The sequence below is a fragment of the Podarcis melisellensis genome (assembly GCF_964234715.1).
Source record: "Podarcis melisellensis genome assembly, chromosome: 11".
NCBI lineage: Eukaryota > Metazoa > Chordata > Lepidosauria > Squamata > Lacertidae > Podarcis > Podarcis melisellensis.
This window is the reverse complement of record NC_138543.1, coordinates 62,630,741-62,643,951: the sequence shown is the minus strand read 5'-3', so window position 1 is coordinate 62,643,951 and position 13,211 is coordinate 62,630,741. Positions and strand designations below refer to the sequence as shown.

General features: G+C 51.4%; 1 protein-coding gene across 13 annotated transcripts in view; it reads right to left on the bottom strand.

Annotated features, from left to right (window-relative positions):
* The window catches only part of UNC13B (unc-13 homolog B), a 156,787-nt gene that overhangs the window by 46,564 nt on the left and 97,012 nt on the right, over positions 1–13,211 (bottom strand). For all 13 annotated transcript variants that reach the window (XM_081929483.1, XM_081929490.1, XM_081929492.1 and 10 more), the window contains 5 exons: positions 12,830–12,908; positions 10,013–10,087; positions 8,885–9,104; positions 5,939–6,166; positions 5,662–5,803 (listed from right to left, as the gene is read on the bottom strand). In XM_081929483.1, the coding sequence (XP_081785609.1) occupies positions 5,662–5,803; positions 5,939–6,166; positions 8,885–9,104; positions 10,013–10,087; positions 12,830–12,908 (744 nt within the window). The remainder of the gene's footprint in view (positions 1–5,661; positions 5,804–5,938; positions 6,167–8,884; positions 9,105–10,012; positions 10,088–12,829; positions 12,909–13,211) is intronic.

Genomic DNA, 13,211 nt, shown 5'->3' with positions numbered 1-13,211 from the left:
CCCTCACTCCTCCACTGCCCCACATGTCCTCTGCTGTATTAGGCTCAGCTTTCCTAAAGAAATGCAGCATTTGCTGAGGAAAGGAGGAAGGATTGAGGGATTCCAGGCCAAAGAAAAGGATGCAATGCCACCGCTTTGCATCCTTCCTCACAACCAGCTGAAATCTTGCACATATAAGCTGAGCCCACCAGGTGACGTTTCCCCCACCCAGAAGGGCCTAGAGAGCTCTGCCAGCTATGAGGTTGGGAGACCTGAGACTTCTCAGAGGGAGACAACTGGCAGAGGGAGCTGGGCTCTGCCTGGCAATCATCTCTTTCCCAGGCAGCCCAATATGATGTTTCCTCAAGATGTGAAGACCGGCTGCCGTTTGCTTTTCACATCAGTTTAAAGCCATTGAGTCTCCAGTCGATACAAAAACAACCCTGCGTGTGATCTTGGCACGGAGCGTGGACAATCCCCAGTAGAAGCTGAGCTCATTCCCAGGGGGAAAAGCTGCAACCCTCTTCCTTGGTCCTGGACCCCCACAGGAATGCTCTTTCGGAACCTGTCCGCACGGCTGCTTATTGCGACACAGGTAAAAACCACGTGACCTGAACATTTGCCACTCCTGCGGCTGTTTCCTGGGGTGCTACACTGAGCAGAAAGGAACCAAGCCAGCATCTCCCAGCTTGCTCTTGAATCCTTATGGAACACCTGCTTTCCAGAGGCACGCAGCCTTTTCAGAAGTTATTCTGGAAGCAATCTCTGGTGTGCAAATGTGATACTGAAGCCAACCTGAAGGTACAAGGGAAAGAGGATGCATGCGTTTGGACTAAACTCATTTTTGGGTCCACTTCTCTCCCCGCAGCCCCAAAACAGGTTTGTGTGTGTGTGTGTCTAGCAAGACGGGTTGGCTCCTGTGGCAAATGCCTCAGCTCACAAAGGGCAAGCGACAGAAAGGACGGACTGAGAGGCCCAGGTGGACCCATGATGGGAACAATTACTCATCCTAACCAGCCCTGGCAACTACCCAGCCTGGGGAGGAAAACGCACGACCTGCCTCATCGCAGAGCCTGTGCTCAAGGCTTGGGATTTAGCCTTTTTAAGAATGCACCATCTGTTGCCAAGCAACCCGAAGAAAATGAAGAAGAAAGTGGAAAAATGGGTCATGGGCGAACTGCGAAGCTTCTGTCAATCAGGACAGTGGCATTTCCCTCGCTCTCCCCCAAGCCTTTGTGGGGCTTCCAGTTGCCACTGACCTGTAACTCGGGATCCATTAATTGACACCTTTTAAACTCCTGGCAATTTGTACGGCTAAAAGTGAATTAAATGAGAGACGTTCCCAGGGAGGCTGCCTTCCATCTGAAACCTTTCTGCCGTCAGCTCCCACTGGGAAGCGGAGCTCCATTCAGACTCATGGAAGGCCTCTCTCTGAGTGGGCTCCTCTCGCTCCCTGAGGGTGGCACTGCTCTGCCCTCTCTGCCAAGAGGGTGGGCCAGGGGTGCCACCTCTCTTTTCGGGCTTAGAATCATAGAATTGCAAAGTCGGGAGGGACCCCAAGAGTCATCTAGCCCAACCCCTGCAGTGCAGGAATCTCAGCTACTCTGGAAATGCTGCATCAAGCAGGCTTCTCAAGAGTCAAACGCACCAGTAGTTGGTGTGTGTGTGTGTGTGTGTGTGTGTGTGGAGAGAGAGCCTGAGGTTTCACAGAACCTCCAGTTTCTCCTCTTAGAAATCCCCACCCAACTTGGACTCCCTTCTCTCTGAGCATTTCTGAGCATGGGAATCTCACCCAGCAGCTCCTTAAGCTTTTTGAAATTGGCCTTCTCAGAGCCAGAGTGCATGCTGGACCTCACCTTCTTGGCAGAGTTTGCATTCCAACAGATATCGGGGAAGCTGAAGTTTCCCATGACTACTATATCTTTCTTTTCTGAATGGTTGGTAATCTGCACCACCCAAGTCTTCAGTCTGGCTTGGAGGTCTATAGCAGACACCCCCAGTAAGGTGCTTCTGTCTCCTACAGTTCTTACCCCTATACTCTCAATCTGTTTTCTATGCTCCAGTCATGTATTTCTTCACAAGTCTACACATGCTTCACACAAAACCCGACCCCTCCTCTCTCAGAACTACACTCTGTGCTTTTTTAACAGGATGACACTGCGAGTGGTCAAATGTGGGCGGTCTCTCTCTGCCCAAGTCATGCCAATGTTCCAGAAGCTGCCAGGCATGGTATTCTTCTAGCCACATGGCAATGTCGCTGGGTGCCTTGTGGGGAGGGGAGATAGCGGGGTACTTTTGTGATATATTTATTCCCTCGCTACCAAAGCCAGTCCAGCTGCTACAAGAGATGAGATGCCTCCCTGCAGCTGATGATCAATATCAGGTGTAGATGAGGCAGCCGCATGTAACAGTTTTGATTACCATTAAATCCTCTCAAACTAGCCAGCTGGGTGGTTAACTACAGTGTCGCTGCTTAAAAGCTTCCGCCTGGCTCTGTAATCTTTCTTGCAGGGGCCCAGCCTATTATCACGCTCAGCATCTCACCGAAATCCTGTGTTTATGCGTGATTATTCCCCTGATGAGCTGTGCTTTCTGATTCCCCCTTTGAGACAATTACATCTGGAGACGTCAGCAGAGGTTCGACGTGCCCATGTCTCGGCTTTCCAGCTCCAGCCTTGTGAGCAGGCAGCTCTTCTGCTTTCCCAAGTGCTGGCATTGAACGGGCAGCGAACGTCCGGAGGAAACTGGCTTCCCAGCCCAGAGGGAAGAGAAACTCCACTCCCGGTGCTGAACCCGCCCTGGGACAATGGGAAGGGTCACTGGGTGGCAGCTGATTCCCGGGATGTTCATGCACCCCTTTCAGCCCAACGCAAGGATTCCGTCTCTCCTCCATTCATGCTCTTAAACCTGGAGGTTGCAGAATACTTTGTAAGGAACCCGTCAGGCCTCCTGTGGACAATTATTCTCTAAAGAAAGACCAGGAGGGCTTCCTCATCCATCCAAGCAAAAGCTTAATCTTTGTAACGTGCGCAATTTTCTTGAAAACACAAACTGCATCTGACACTCAGAATGGAGTGAGATCCACCAGCTCTAGCTCACAGAAGACCCACTTCGTCCATTTTCATTCAAAATCTGCTCTCAAGGAAGAAGAGCCATGGCAGCTCAGATAGCTGACGAAAATACCAAACGCAAAGGTCCCTTGGCTGACACTTTGGGGTCTTCTGGGGGTCATAGGGCTCCTTTGCCCAGGGAGGGAGGAGGCCAAGAGGAGGAAGGGAAAAGCTGGCCAACTGCTGTCAAGGAGGAGACCCTTTTAAAGAAGCTGAGCACCCATCGAACAAAGCTGTTCTGCAGCAGCCGACTCCGCTTTAGGTTTAGCGTTAATTAAATGTGAAACGACAGCAGCAGCAACTTCAGGGCATCTCTTGTTAACTTGGCAACCACTTTGCAGACTAACAAAGTCCTTAGCTGCAGCTTTCCCTGCTCTCTGTCACCGTGCTGCCCGCCAGGTTTCATGCCACTTGGGCACAGATACAGGGGTTGCACTGTTAACCGAGAAGCACCCTGCAGGCACCCTGCTGCCCTTTCTAAAGCAAGATGAAGGGACCATAATCCCTCTAACCAGGGCCGGCCCAAGACATTTGGGCACCTGAGGCGAACCACAAAATGGTCTCTCCTTCCCTGCTTGGGAATAAGGGCTGAATGAAGATCTACATCCATAACGGGGCGGGGGCGGGGATAAAGATCTACATTGGGATCTGCTGCACTTGTGGATCTTGCCACCTGAGGCGGTTGCCTCACCTTGCCTCACCTTGCCTCATGGGTGGGCGGGCCCTGCCTCTAACAAACAGAACCAGAGGCCCATGTAAGTTTCTTTTTTTCCTTTTTCCTTTGCCTTGTCCTGAGAGAAGCTTACAAATAACCACTTAAATATCATTGATTTCAATAAAAGGAGCAAAAGCAGAAACAATACTCAAAAGTACTAAAAAATAAACAGTACAGTGGTGCCTCACAAGACGAAATTAATCCGTTCCGTGAGGCTCTTCGTATAGCGGTTTTTTCGTCTTGCGAAGCAAGCCCATTGACAGCTTAGCGGATTAGCGCTACAGCTGTCAAGCGGCTTCCAGCGATCAGCTGTTAAGCGGCTTATCAGCGGAACAGCTGATAAGCGGCTTAGCGGCTTAAGAAAAGGGTGAAAAAAGCGAAAAAAAACCGCAGGGGGATGCAATATTTTTTTCGTCTTGCGAAGCAACCCCATAGGGGAATTCGTTTTACGAAGCGCCTCCAAAACGGAAAACCCTTTCGTCTAGCGGGTTTTTCGTCTTGCGAGGCGTTCGTCTTGCGGGGCACCACTGTACAAATAAATAAAAAACCTGGTGATGATGACGGATCCCAAGTTCTGTTGAAAGGTCAGGAAAGCAGGAGGCTTAGCAGAGAGTAATGAGGAGGCCAGGTCAATGTGTCTGGAGCAGGCAAAGAAAGTGGGACAGCCCCACAGAAAAGGCCCTCTCTGCAGCGACAGCCCCCTCTAGCTTCTGGAAGGGCCTGATCTGATCCCCACTGAAAGGAAGGTTCTTACAGGAGAAGAGCCCCCAGGCTATGAATAGCTTTCTTGGTTAGAGTCAGCACTTTCCAAAGGAAATCAGAAGCCAGTGAAGTTCCCCCAAATGAGACCCAGCTAATATCTTGGCTGCTGTGCTCTGGAATAACCGACGTTTCCAAATGTTTTGCATAGGCAGCCCCATATATACCGCACAGCAGTCCTCCAACTGGGTGTTAGCACAGCATGGATATCTGAGACAAGATCATCCCTTCCCAGAAGGGGAATCTGGAGTCGTTGAAAGGCATCGCTTCTCCTTAGGCATCTCTCAGCAAAGCTGGCTCCAAAGGCAGCCCTGAGCTGCCAAGAGGGAAAGTGCAGCCCTGACGTCTACCTGTCATGGTCCAACACACCACCCAACAGCAGCACCTCCACCTTCCCAGGACTGAGCCCCAGCTCCTCAGCCCACACCCAGCCCATCATGGAGCCCAGACGTCCACAGTCTCTTCTGGATCAGATGAAAAGGCAGATACCCAAATCCCTGGCAAACCTCCCCTGTCGGTTTCAAGAAGACATTGAAGAGGTCGGGGGACAAGACAGAGTAAAGCTATATTGTACAATGGCTGCAGGCTCAGCACCACCTTCTCAATCCAACCGTCAGAAAAGAGCAGCTCTGCTGTAGCACCCAATCTCCAACTCCCATCTCCAGCAGGGAATTCAGATGATCACCGCAGTTGTACGTCCTGCCTCTACCAAGGAATTTCACTACACAAACCAGACGATAAGCCAGACAACTGGGCCCCTTTCAATTGTCTTTCTCCAGAAATGCCTGTGGGTGGGTGGCTACCCCCTTCTTGCGCCCCTGGATGCTGCTATCTTGAATCAGGGCTAAATAGATTAAATGTGTATTATTATTATTATTATTATTATTATTATTATTATTATTATTATCATTATCATCATCATCATCATCATCATCGTCATCACCATCATCATCATCAACAACAACTTTTGGCCTTTTTATTATTATTGAGATATTTGGCAGGTATTTGTGTCCCCTCCCCCCCCAAGGTGTTTTGTAAACAAAAAGGACAACACGGGAAGCTATGAAAGAGTGGAAAAAACAACACACAAATACTTACAAGTGGAACTTTTCATCCCAGATGGGATTCAGGTTCCCAAATATTGTTTTTGTTCTCTTCTTTGTCTTGCCGACTTGGACTGTCACGTATGGGTCACTGGACCCCGTTTTGTCCTTGGCTTGCAGGCCTTGCGCACAGACCACTACGGGGGGAAAGGTGAAGGTTCAGAAAAACACATTATCGTAACAAGACGGCACAGCTAAAGAAAAACACGAGGCAGTTCCAGCAGCAGCTAAGGCACCTTCACCCCCCTCACGGCTCAGGCCGCCTTGCTGACCTGTGATGGTGATTTTGGCTGACCACTTGGAGGTACCGTCCAGAACGCTCTGCTTGACCGTCTTCATCTGCTGAGAGTGGGTCATTTTGCTCTCACTGAAGACATCTCTGATCAGGTCAAAGATCTCTGGTTTGTTCCTCTCTCGGATCTTCATGCGATCCTTCATGGCCATGATGATGTTCTGGGTGCGATCCTCGGCCCCATGCTTTGAGCACTTCTCTGCCGCTCCTGCAAACAATGCGGAAAGGATTAGCAAGGGACGGCTGGCAAAGAGCTGACCCCGTCGATCCGGGGAGCAAAACTGCTCTTGGAATCATGCTAGTTTCCAGGAAGTTGGACCCAACTCAATTCCCCTAAGTCAGGGCTGTGTGGTATGCAAGACTGAGATTCCTGATGCCACCCAAGGCAGTTGGAAACAGAGCACTTGTTGCTAATGGGAGAGCCGCAGACAGACAGAAACAGCGTTTATAAGTAGAGGCTGAGTAGGGGGAAAGGGGATCCTGCTAGCCTGTAACTTAAAGGTCTTTTCCTGGCCAGATGACAGAACAGCATCCCAACCTCAGGAGCCAACCCCCCCCCCATGGCTTCTGGCTCCCCCAGCATCTTGCGCAGGGTGGTCACAAGGAGAGGGAAGCCTCCAACGGAATGTGCTTGCTGCACAGGAACTGGGGATCCCCTCGGGAGTTTTCCCCCAAGTGCCATTTGCCTTAGTGGAGAAATGTGCACCTTCCTCCTGCTGATGGTATGGGGGACATCTGTTAGGTAGGAGGGTAATGCCTGAAAATGATTTGTTCTTGGAACCCTAAAATAGGCTTTGCGATTTAAAATAAAAACCAGCGTTCCTTCTGCTGCCCAAACACTTCTTGACAGAGAGCCTGTGACGAAACTGGCGCTCACAAAGGTTGCACTTCAATCACCGCCTGAACGCTCAGCACCAAGGTTTGTAAAAGGAAGAGAACGAGAATTCCCCCTTTTGATCAAACAACCAGAGCGGAGTCGGAAGTGAACCAGTTCCCAAAGCGGCTGGTTGGCTTCCAGGGTTTGAGTCAAGGATGCCGCAGCCTCACAGCTAAAAGCACTGCAAGATGCGCCAGGGAGGGGGGCACCCTCCTCTCCCCCCTTACCTTCATTAGGGGAAATAGTCTCTCCCCTCTGCTCTGGCGGGGGGGGGGGGGAGGTTGAGGATGGTTTGTGATGGGGCTCCAGACCTTAACTGAACATAGGCAAGCTACATGCTCCTATCAAATTCAATTCAAAATGGCGCAGAACTGGCACCAAGATAAAGTGTTTGCACGAACTACGACTTAAGAAATAAGGATATGAAACCCAAGAAAAGGGGGCATCCAAATGGCACAGTCTGTTTTCAATCCTTTGTTCTCCTGCAGGAGTGTCCCGAAGTATACAGACTTTTATGTATGTCCAAATAATGATCCCAGGTCATGGCATTCATGGCATACAAGCAACTTTTCTGAGCCCCTGTGAACTGTTGCAGCAGGGAGGAAGACACAGCAACAGACATGACAAGGATTCTGCCCAGTTTGTCCAGTGCAGGACGCTCCCTCCAAGTGCTTTGCCCAGGTCCTGGCCTACGGTCTCTCATCTCTGCCCTGTTCCACACACCCCACAAATTTCCTTTCTGCATTCAGAAAGCAGGCCTCTTGACAAACCATGGTGGTGATTCAGATGAATGATATCAAGCAGCAATGACCCGTCTGGTTCAACTCTAGGAAAAGACGGGCTGAGCAGGCAGCCTCAGCAAGTTGCCAGTAGTGGGTCAACTCTCAGAAAACAAAACCAAAATTAGGCCTCATAGCTTCCCTGCAGGATTTGCCATCTGGGCATCAATGCATCTGCCGCACCTGCTGCATTCAAAATGTGAGATTTCTATTTCTGTGAAGCTGCAAACCAGGTGGACTTCTTTTTCTTTTTTACCTCCCTCACAGAGCCGCTAAAAAGCCATCTGTCCTTCACAAGACAAAGGAGGCAATTTGCACACACAAAAACAAGAGGCAACTCCTCCCGGGACTCCATGGTTGAAATTATATTCAAAGTGATCCACCGAGACCAAAATGCTACTTGGCTCAAACATTCAGGTGCCAAGAGGAGAGGCAGGAAAGGAAACACAAAGCCAGGCTGGGTATTGATGTCCTTCCCGCCGCATCAAGGGAGAGGGATGGGGCCAGCCCAGAACAAAGCTACTGCCCAAAGTGTCAGCTTTTCTGAGCTTTAACTCTTCCCAAAGACAGGAGGCCAAAGCGGTCAGCAGCTAACAAGGAAACAGCTTGTTTTCCCCATGGAGGGGGAAAGAGACCTCTCCCCCAAGAAGGGAAAGACAAAAACACAGCTTTCTATTTGTGATACAGACAGAAACCCACAAGAGTAAACTTATTTTATTTTGGCTTTTCCTTCAACAAAAAGGAAAAAAAGAGGGGCCCCTCCCAGGACAGCTGACATGAGTGAACAACCATGGACTGCGTCAGATCCAGAGGGGAGGTTACCAAGCAGTCAGATGCTCTCAGTCTAGAGAGGACACAGCTGTCTGCAAGGTCCTTCTGGCCACGGAGGTCACTTGGGTCTCCTGTGCCAAGGCTGGGTTGAAGAACATCTCCACCTCCTGCAGGGCAGAGCTGGCTCACCTGATGCCCCACGGCAGATGCTGCTGGACTCCAACTCTCCTGCACCCCCAGCCCCCATGGAACGAGGGGAGCCCCAGCCAGAGCAGACGAAGCACCATCACCAGGGAGATCCAACAGCGTCTTGACCGCTGTTCAGAATCTCAAGAGCCTTCTCTCCATTTCCTCGCCCCCATTTTTTTAGCCTTTCCATTCATTTGCCTCATTCTCCAAGAACAAGCCACTGAGAAATGAAACAAATGTGGCTGCCCTACAGGCCGCCCCCTCTACCCCTAGCAGTTCTTGCCCCACAGGAAAGAGAGGGGCTACTCACTCTGCAGGCAGTCGGCATTCAGCAGATCTTGGCACTTCTCGTGGCATTTGACCCCACACTCTGTGCAGCGCATCCCTTGCCGTGCGATGCCCCAGAGCAGCCCCTCGCACTCGTAGCAGTAGGTGGGGGTGGTGGCTGTCCAGACCTCAAAGTTGTGGGGGGTTGTGCAGGAGATGGGGTAGATTAAGGCTTGCAAGGTCTTCTTATATACATGTGATTTCTGAAACAGGAAGGCAGTGGAGTCACAGCCTGCGCAGGGGAAAGGCTTCAGCACGCGCGGCTGGCATTGTTTCGTTTAGGGATCAGGCTCCGTTTTCTTGAAGGGTCAGAATACGGGACCCAGCCACACCTGCCAGCTTTATGGGATGCCTGCCGGGGTCAGCCCTGAAGCAGAGCCACCCTTCCAGGCAGCGCACAGAGAGCAGCACTAACGGCGAACAGCTCCTTGCCAAACTCAGCAAGGACGTGTTCAGGGCCAGCGTTTCCAAACCAAAAGAGGCCGGGGGGGGGGGTTACTTCATTGCAGGAGAAGAGCTCCTCGAGTGTGCTAGCTGCCCCTAGTAACCAAAGCCAGAGTGGTGGGGCTGATCCACGTAGGCTGAGCAAGCAGAGCCCTCCTCTCCTGTGAGCTTCCTTTCAACAAGGCCCGGCAACCGACCAGGCCACCAATGCCTGCATTGTGTTGTGGTGGCAGCGTGTGGGGAGCCCTCCGTGGCCCCCGCCCCATCGCTCCTAAGAGCCAGGCCCTGGGCAGCACTTTCAAAGGACAGGCAAGGAGCAGGAGACTTGATGGAAACAGCCGCGCAAGAGCCGCTCTGTTCCGTCTCCTCAGGTGCTGCTGTTTTTCCTTTCAGCAGTCCCACGTAGGTAATTAACCGCCCCCCCCCCGGCACACCCCCCATTGTTCTTGTAATGGCTGTTCTGTGGGAGCAAGCTCAGCTCTCTTGGCTGCCTTTGAAAGTCTCCCCCTTTCATGCTATTTTGATCTCGCCTGTGCCGACGAGGGCGGACTTTCCACGCCAGCTTCGCTCTGAGCCGGCTTTTGTGCTCCACGGAGAGCGCGAGGGGCACTCGGACCACAGGCCGGGGCCTGCCAGAAGGCGGAGGCGAGCTCTCCGGCTCCCTTACCAGCTCCTCGTCCTTGAGAGAAGTTCGGGTGGCCATGGCTGAGGTAATTCCGGCCTTCCGGGACTGGACCAGCGACTGGGAAAGAAAAGCAGCCTCAGTTACTCTGCACCCTTGTGCTTCTTTCAAGAGCATCGTTCACAGCTCAGGGTGGTCTCTGCGCATGTTGCTGACCCCCAAGTCAGACGCCCTGAGCTCCTTGAAGGGAGGGCAGGAAGCCAAACTAATAGGAACGCAACAGGTGAGAAGGGGCCTCCGTGCTCCAGCAGGCTTGCCTGCTCTACCATTCCCACCACAGCTCCTCTGCCCCTGAGAGGAAGAAGGGCCCAGAAGGAGGTCACCCACTTGGCCCCCCAATTAGCCACTCATCAAAGCTCTTCCTCGTGTCACAGGCAGGGCACAGAAGGAAGGTCCAAGGGGGATCACATAAAGGGATCCAACAGACCTACTGAATCCAGCCTCTTGCTTGGGAAAAAAGGCAAGATGTACCCAAAGGATCCCCAACAGATAGATTTTTGCCCAATGTTTTGAGGGCAGCTTTCAAGGAAGCTGGCCTCTTCCATTGCAGGAGACAGTTTGGACCTTCCCCCAGGCTGCGGGCGGGGGAAGCCAGCAATTCTCCTCCATGGAAGAGAGACCACCGGGACCAGAAGGGGCAGGCACCACGCATGGAGGCTTGAGAAAGGGAGAAGTGGGCATGCATGTCTGGATCCGTCCACATGCCATATTCGGCAGCCACTGACTGAAATGAGCTTGCCCACTGGCTGCTCCCACTGCCAAGTGCACAGGGGAGCCAGGAGGCGGATCAGGGCCTCATCCACGGAGCCCTCCAGCCACACACACTCAGGCAAGGTGATGATGCTCACCCTGAAGGTGGCCCAAGCCCCCAGAACTAGGGCCATTTCACAGCAAGACTGTGTGGGATGCTTAAGACACTGATGGGCAAGGAAGCGGAATGTGGCAGGGTATCCCCATTGAACAAACTGCAGAAATAAACAAAAAAGGGGGGGACAGCCACCAGAAAGGGAAATGCAACTAAATAGGTGGTTGTAGGAAGGAGCGTATGGTTGGATTTTCACTTACCATGGCCTGTAGGAAGAGAATGTCAGCATACAAGAGAAGCGTAACAGGTTAATTCCATTAGTCCTCCCATCACTAAAGCTACAAACACATTGCCCAGGCTTCCTCTTTGCAAGGGTACAGATGCAATTCTCCAGTTAGCTATTATTCTACGCTGTGTGGATTAAGCAAGACTGATCTTGCTGCCAGTGCAGAAAATAAGTTCACTGCTTTCCTTTGCTTTTGCAGAAATGTTGAGAAAGTACTACTCCCATCTTAGTGTCTAGAGGAATTGGTGACACTGGCCTTGGTCAATGCTACTGATAAGGAAGTAGGAGGACTCTTGTGCTCATCTAGTGTGTTCCTGAAATCTGTTGTTAAGTCTCAGTAACGTTAATTGAAACCTTTCTTGCTTTCAATTGTGCAGCTCTGAAAAACTATGGAAGCCTTATAACCAACCAGTGGCATAGCGTGAGTTGCCAGAACCCAGGGCAAGGCAAGTATCCTTGGCACCGCCCACTGATAGGCTGGAACAAGGGGGCAATAGGTCGGTGGCAGCAGTAATGCCCCGTGAGCGTCAAGCATGGTGAAGAGCAGAACAGGGGATTGGTTGGGAACGGGTATCTTTCTAAAGCCCTTCAGGGGGCACCCTAGCAACCAGCCACCACCCAAATCCACTCCTCAGTCCACCCCATGAACTTTGGGAAATTTTCTGTGTGAGGGGGAGGGACTACTATTGATTTATTATTGCTACTTTCTCTTTTCTTCCTTTTGAAATTTTGCACCTTTAAGAATTTTGCACCCAGGCCAGCTGCCCCTGTGACCCTGCCCACCACACTATGCCACTGTAGCCAACCAAATGGCACGACTCCTCTATATAAAGGAATCTCCACAACTCGTTTGCCATCCCCTTTTCACCAGTTCCCAACACATGAGGCAAACACCCAAAGGAGCCTTTGTTCAGAACAAGGCTCCTCCTGATAATCTAGTTTTAAACCTGCTGCATGTAGCCCATTCTCTTTCCAAATTTGTATCCTCCCCCCCTTCACCCACCCGTGCCTTCACCCACTGTCCACTTCACCCACTGCCCACGACTCCGGCTTTGATGTTTTCTGGTGTGTTTTGAACACAGATTTACATCGCCTTGATTTACTGACACTGATAATCTCTCCACCGCCTTTCTGTGCCAAATGCAAGGCATGAAAGCCAGCCCTTTGGTCATGAGTGAGGCCTCTCTTCAAGAAATCAGTGTTGGATTGGGTGGAAGAGACAGAGCCCCAATCTGGGCAAGAGACCAAGTCATTTCCAAGTTGCAGGTGGCACACAAGACCCTGGGAGGGTTAAAGAAATGCTGAACGGCGGAAGCAGCATATAAAGTGAAACAAGCAAGACTTGAAAAGGGGACAGTCTGCAAAATATATCCACACAGCAGAGAGAGGCAAACGTGAAACTAACACATTTGTTTCAGAGTCTACAAAACAGAGGAAACGCTTGGGAAAAGATTTGCCTCTTCCCTGCCTTCCTCGCTTTTAGTTTAGCTGGGCTGAGGGCAGGAGGCTGCCATGCAGAGGCCTCCAGAGAAAACCTGCTCCATCAAGAAGCTGCAGCTTTTCAAACGAGAGTTTGCCAGGGATCCACATCATCCAGGTCTAACTCATCATAAGAGTCTTGTTCCTATAACATTTCTGCACTTGAAGGAAAAGCAGTAAAGACCACTTCCATTATATTCATGGAGGGGAGATGGGGGGCAGGAAGTCTCACCAGGTCACTGACAAGTGGGGTGGGCTTCTTCTTGCGCAGGTCAGGCATGCTGTCGATGCCATAGAGACCCCCGGCTGGCCTGGAAAGCAAAGGGGGAAATGCATGAGGGCAAGCAGTGATGGCAAGCCACAAGTTATCATCTGTCAGCCAGGTGCTCTTGAGGGACCACGTGAGGCCTCCTGCAGACTTAAGAATCACACGGGCAATGCAGGATCTCGCCTTGGCCTGGAGAAACCAACACCTAAAAACACATCAGTTCAACAAGGCAAGAAATGCTCCACGCTACAAGGAATAACCTTGACGTGACTGAATGCCGAGCGGCTTTTGTGCAGCTTTAAGTCTGTGAATTATTCCCGTCAGTTCAGGTTACACAGCACAGGCG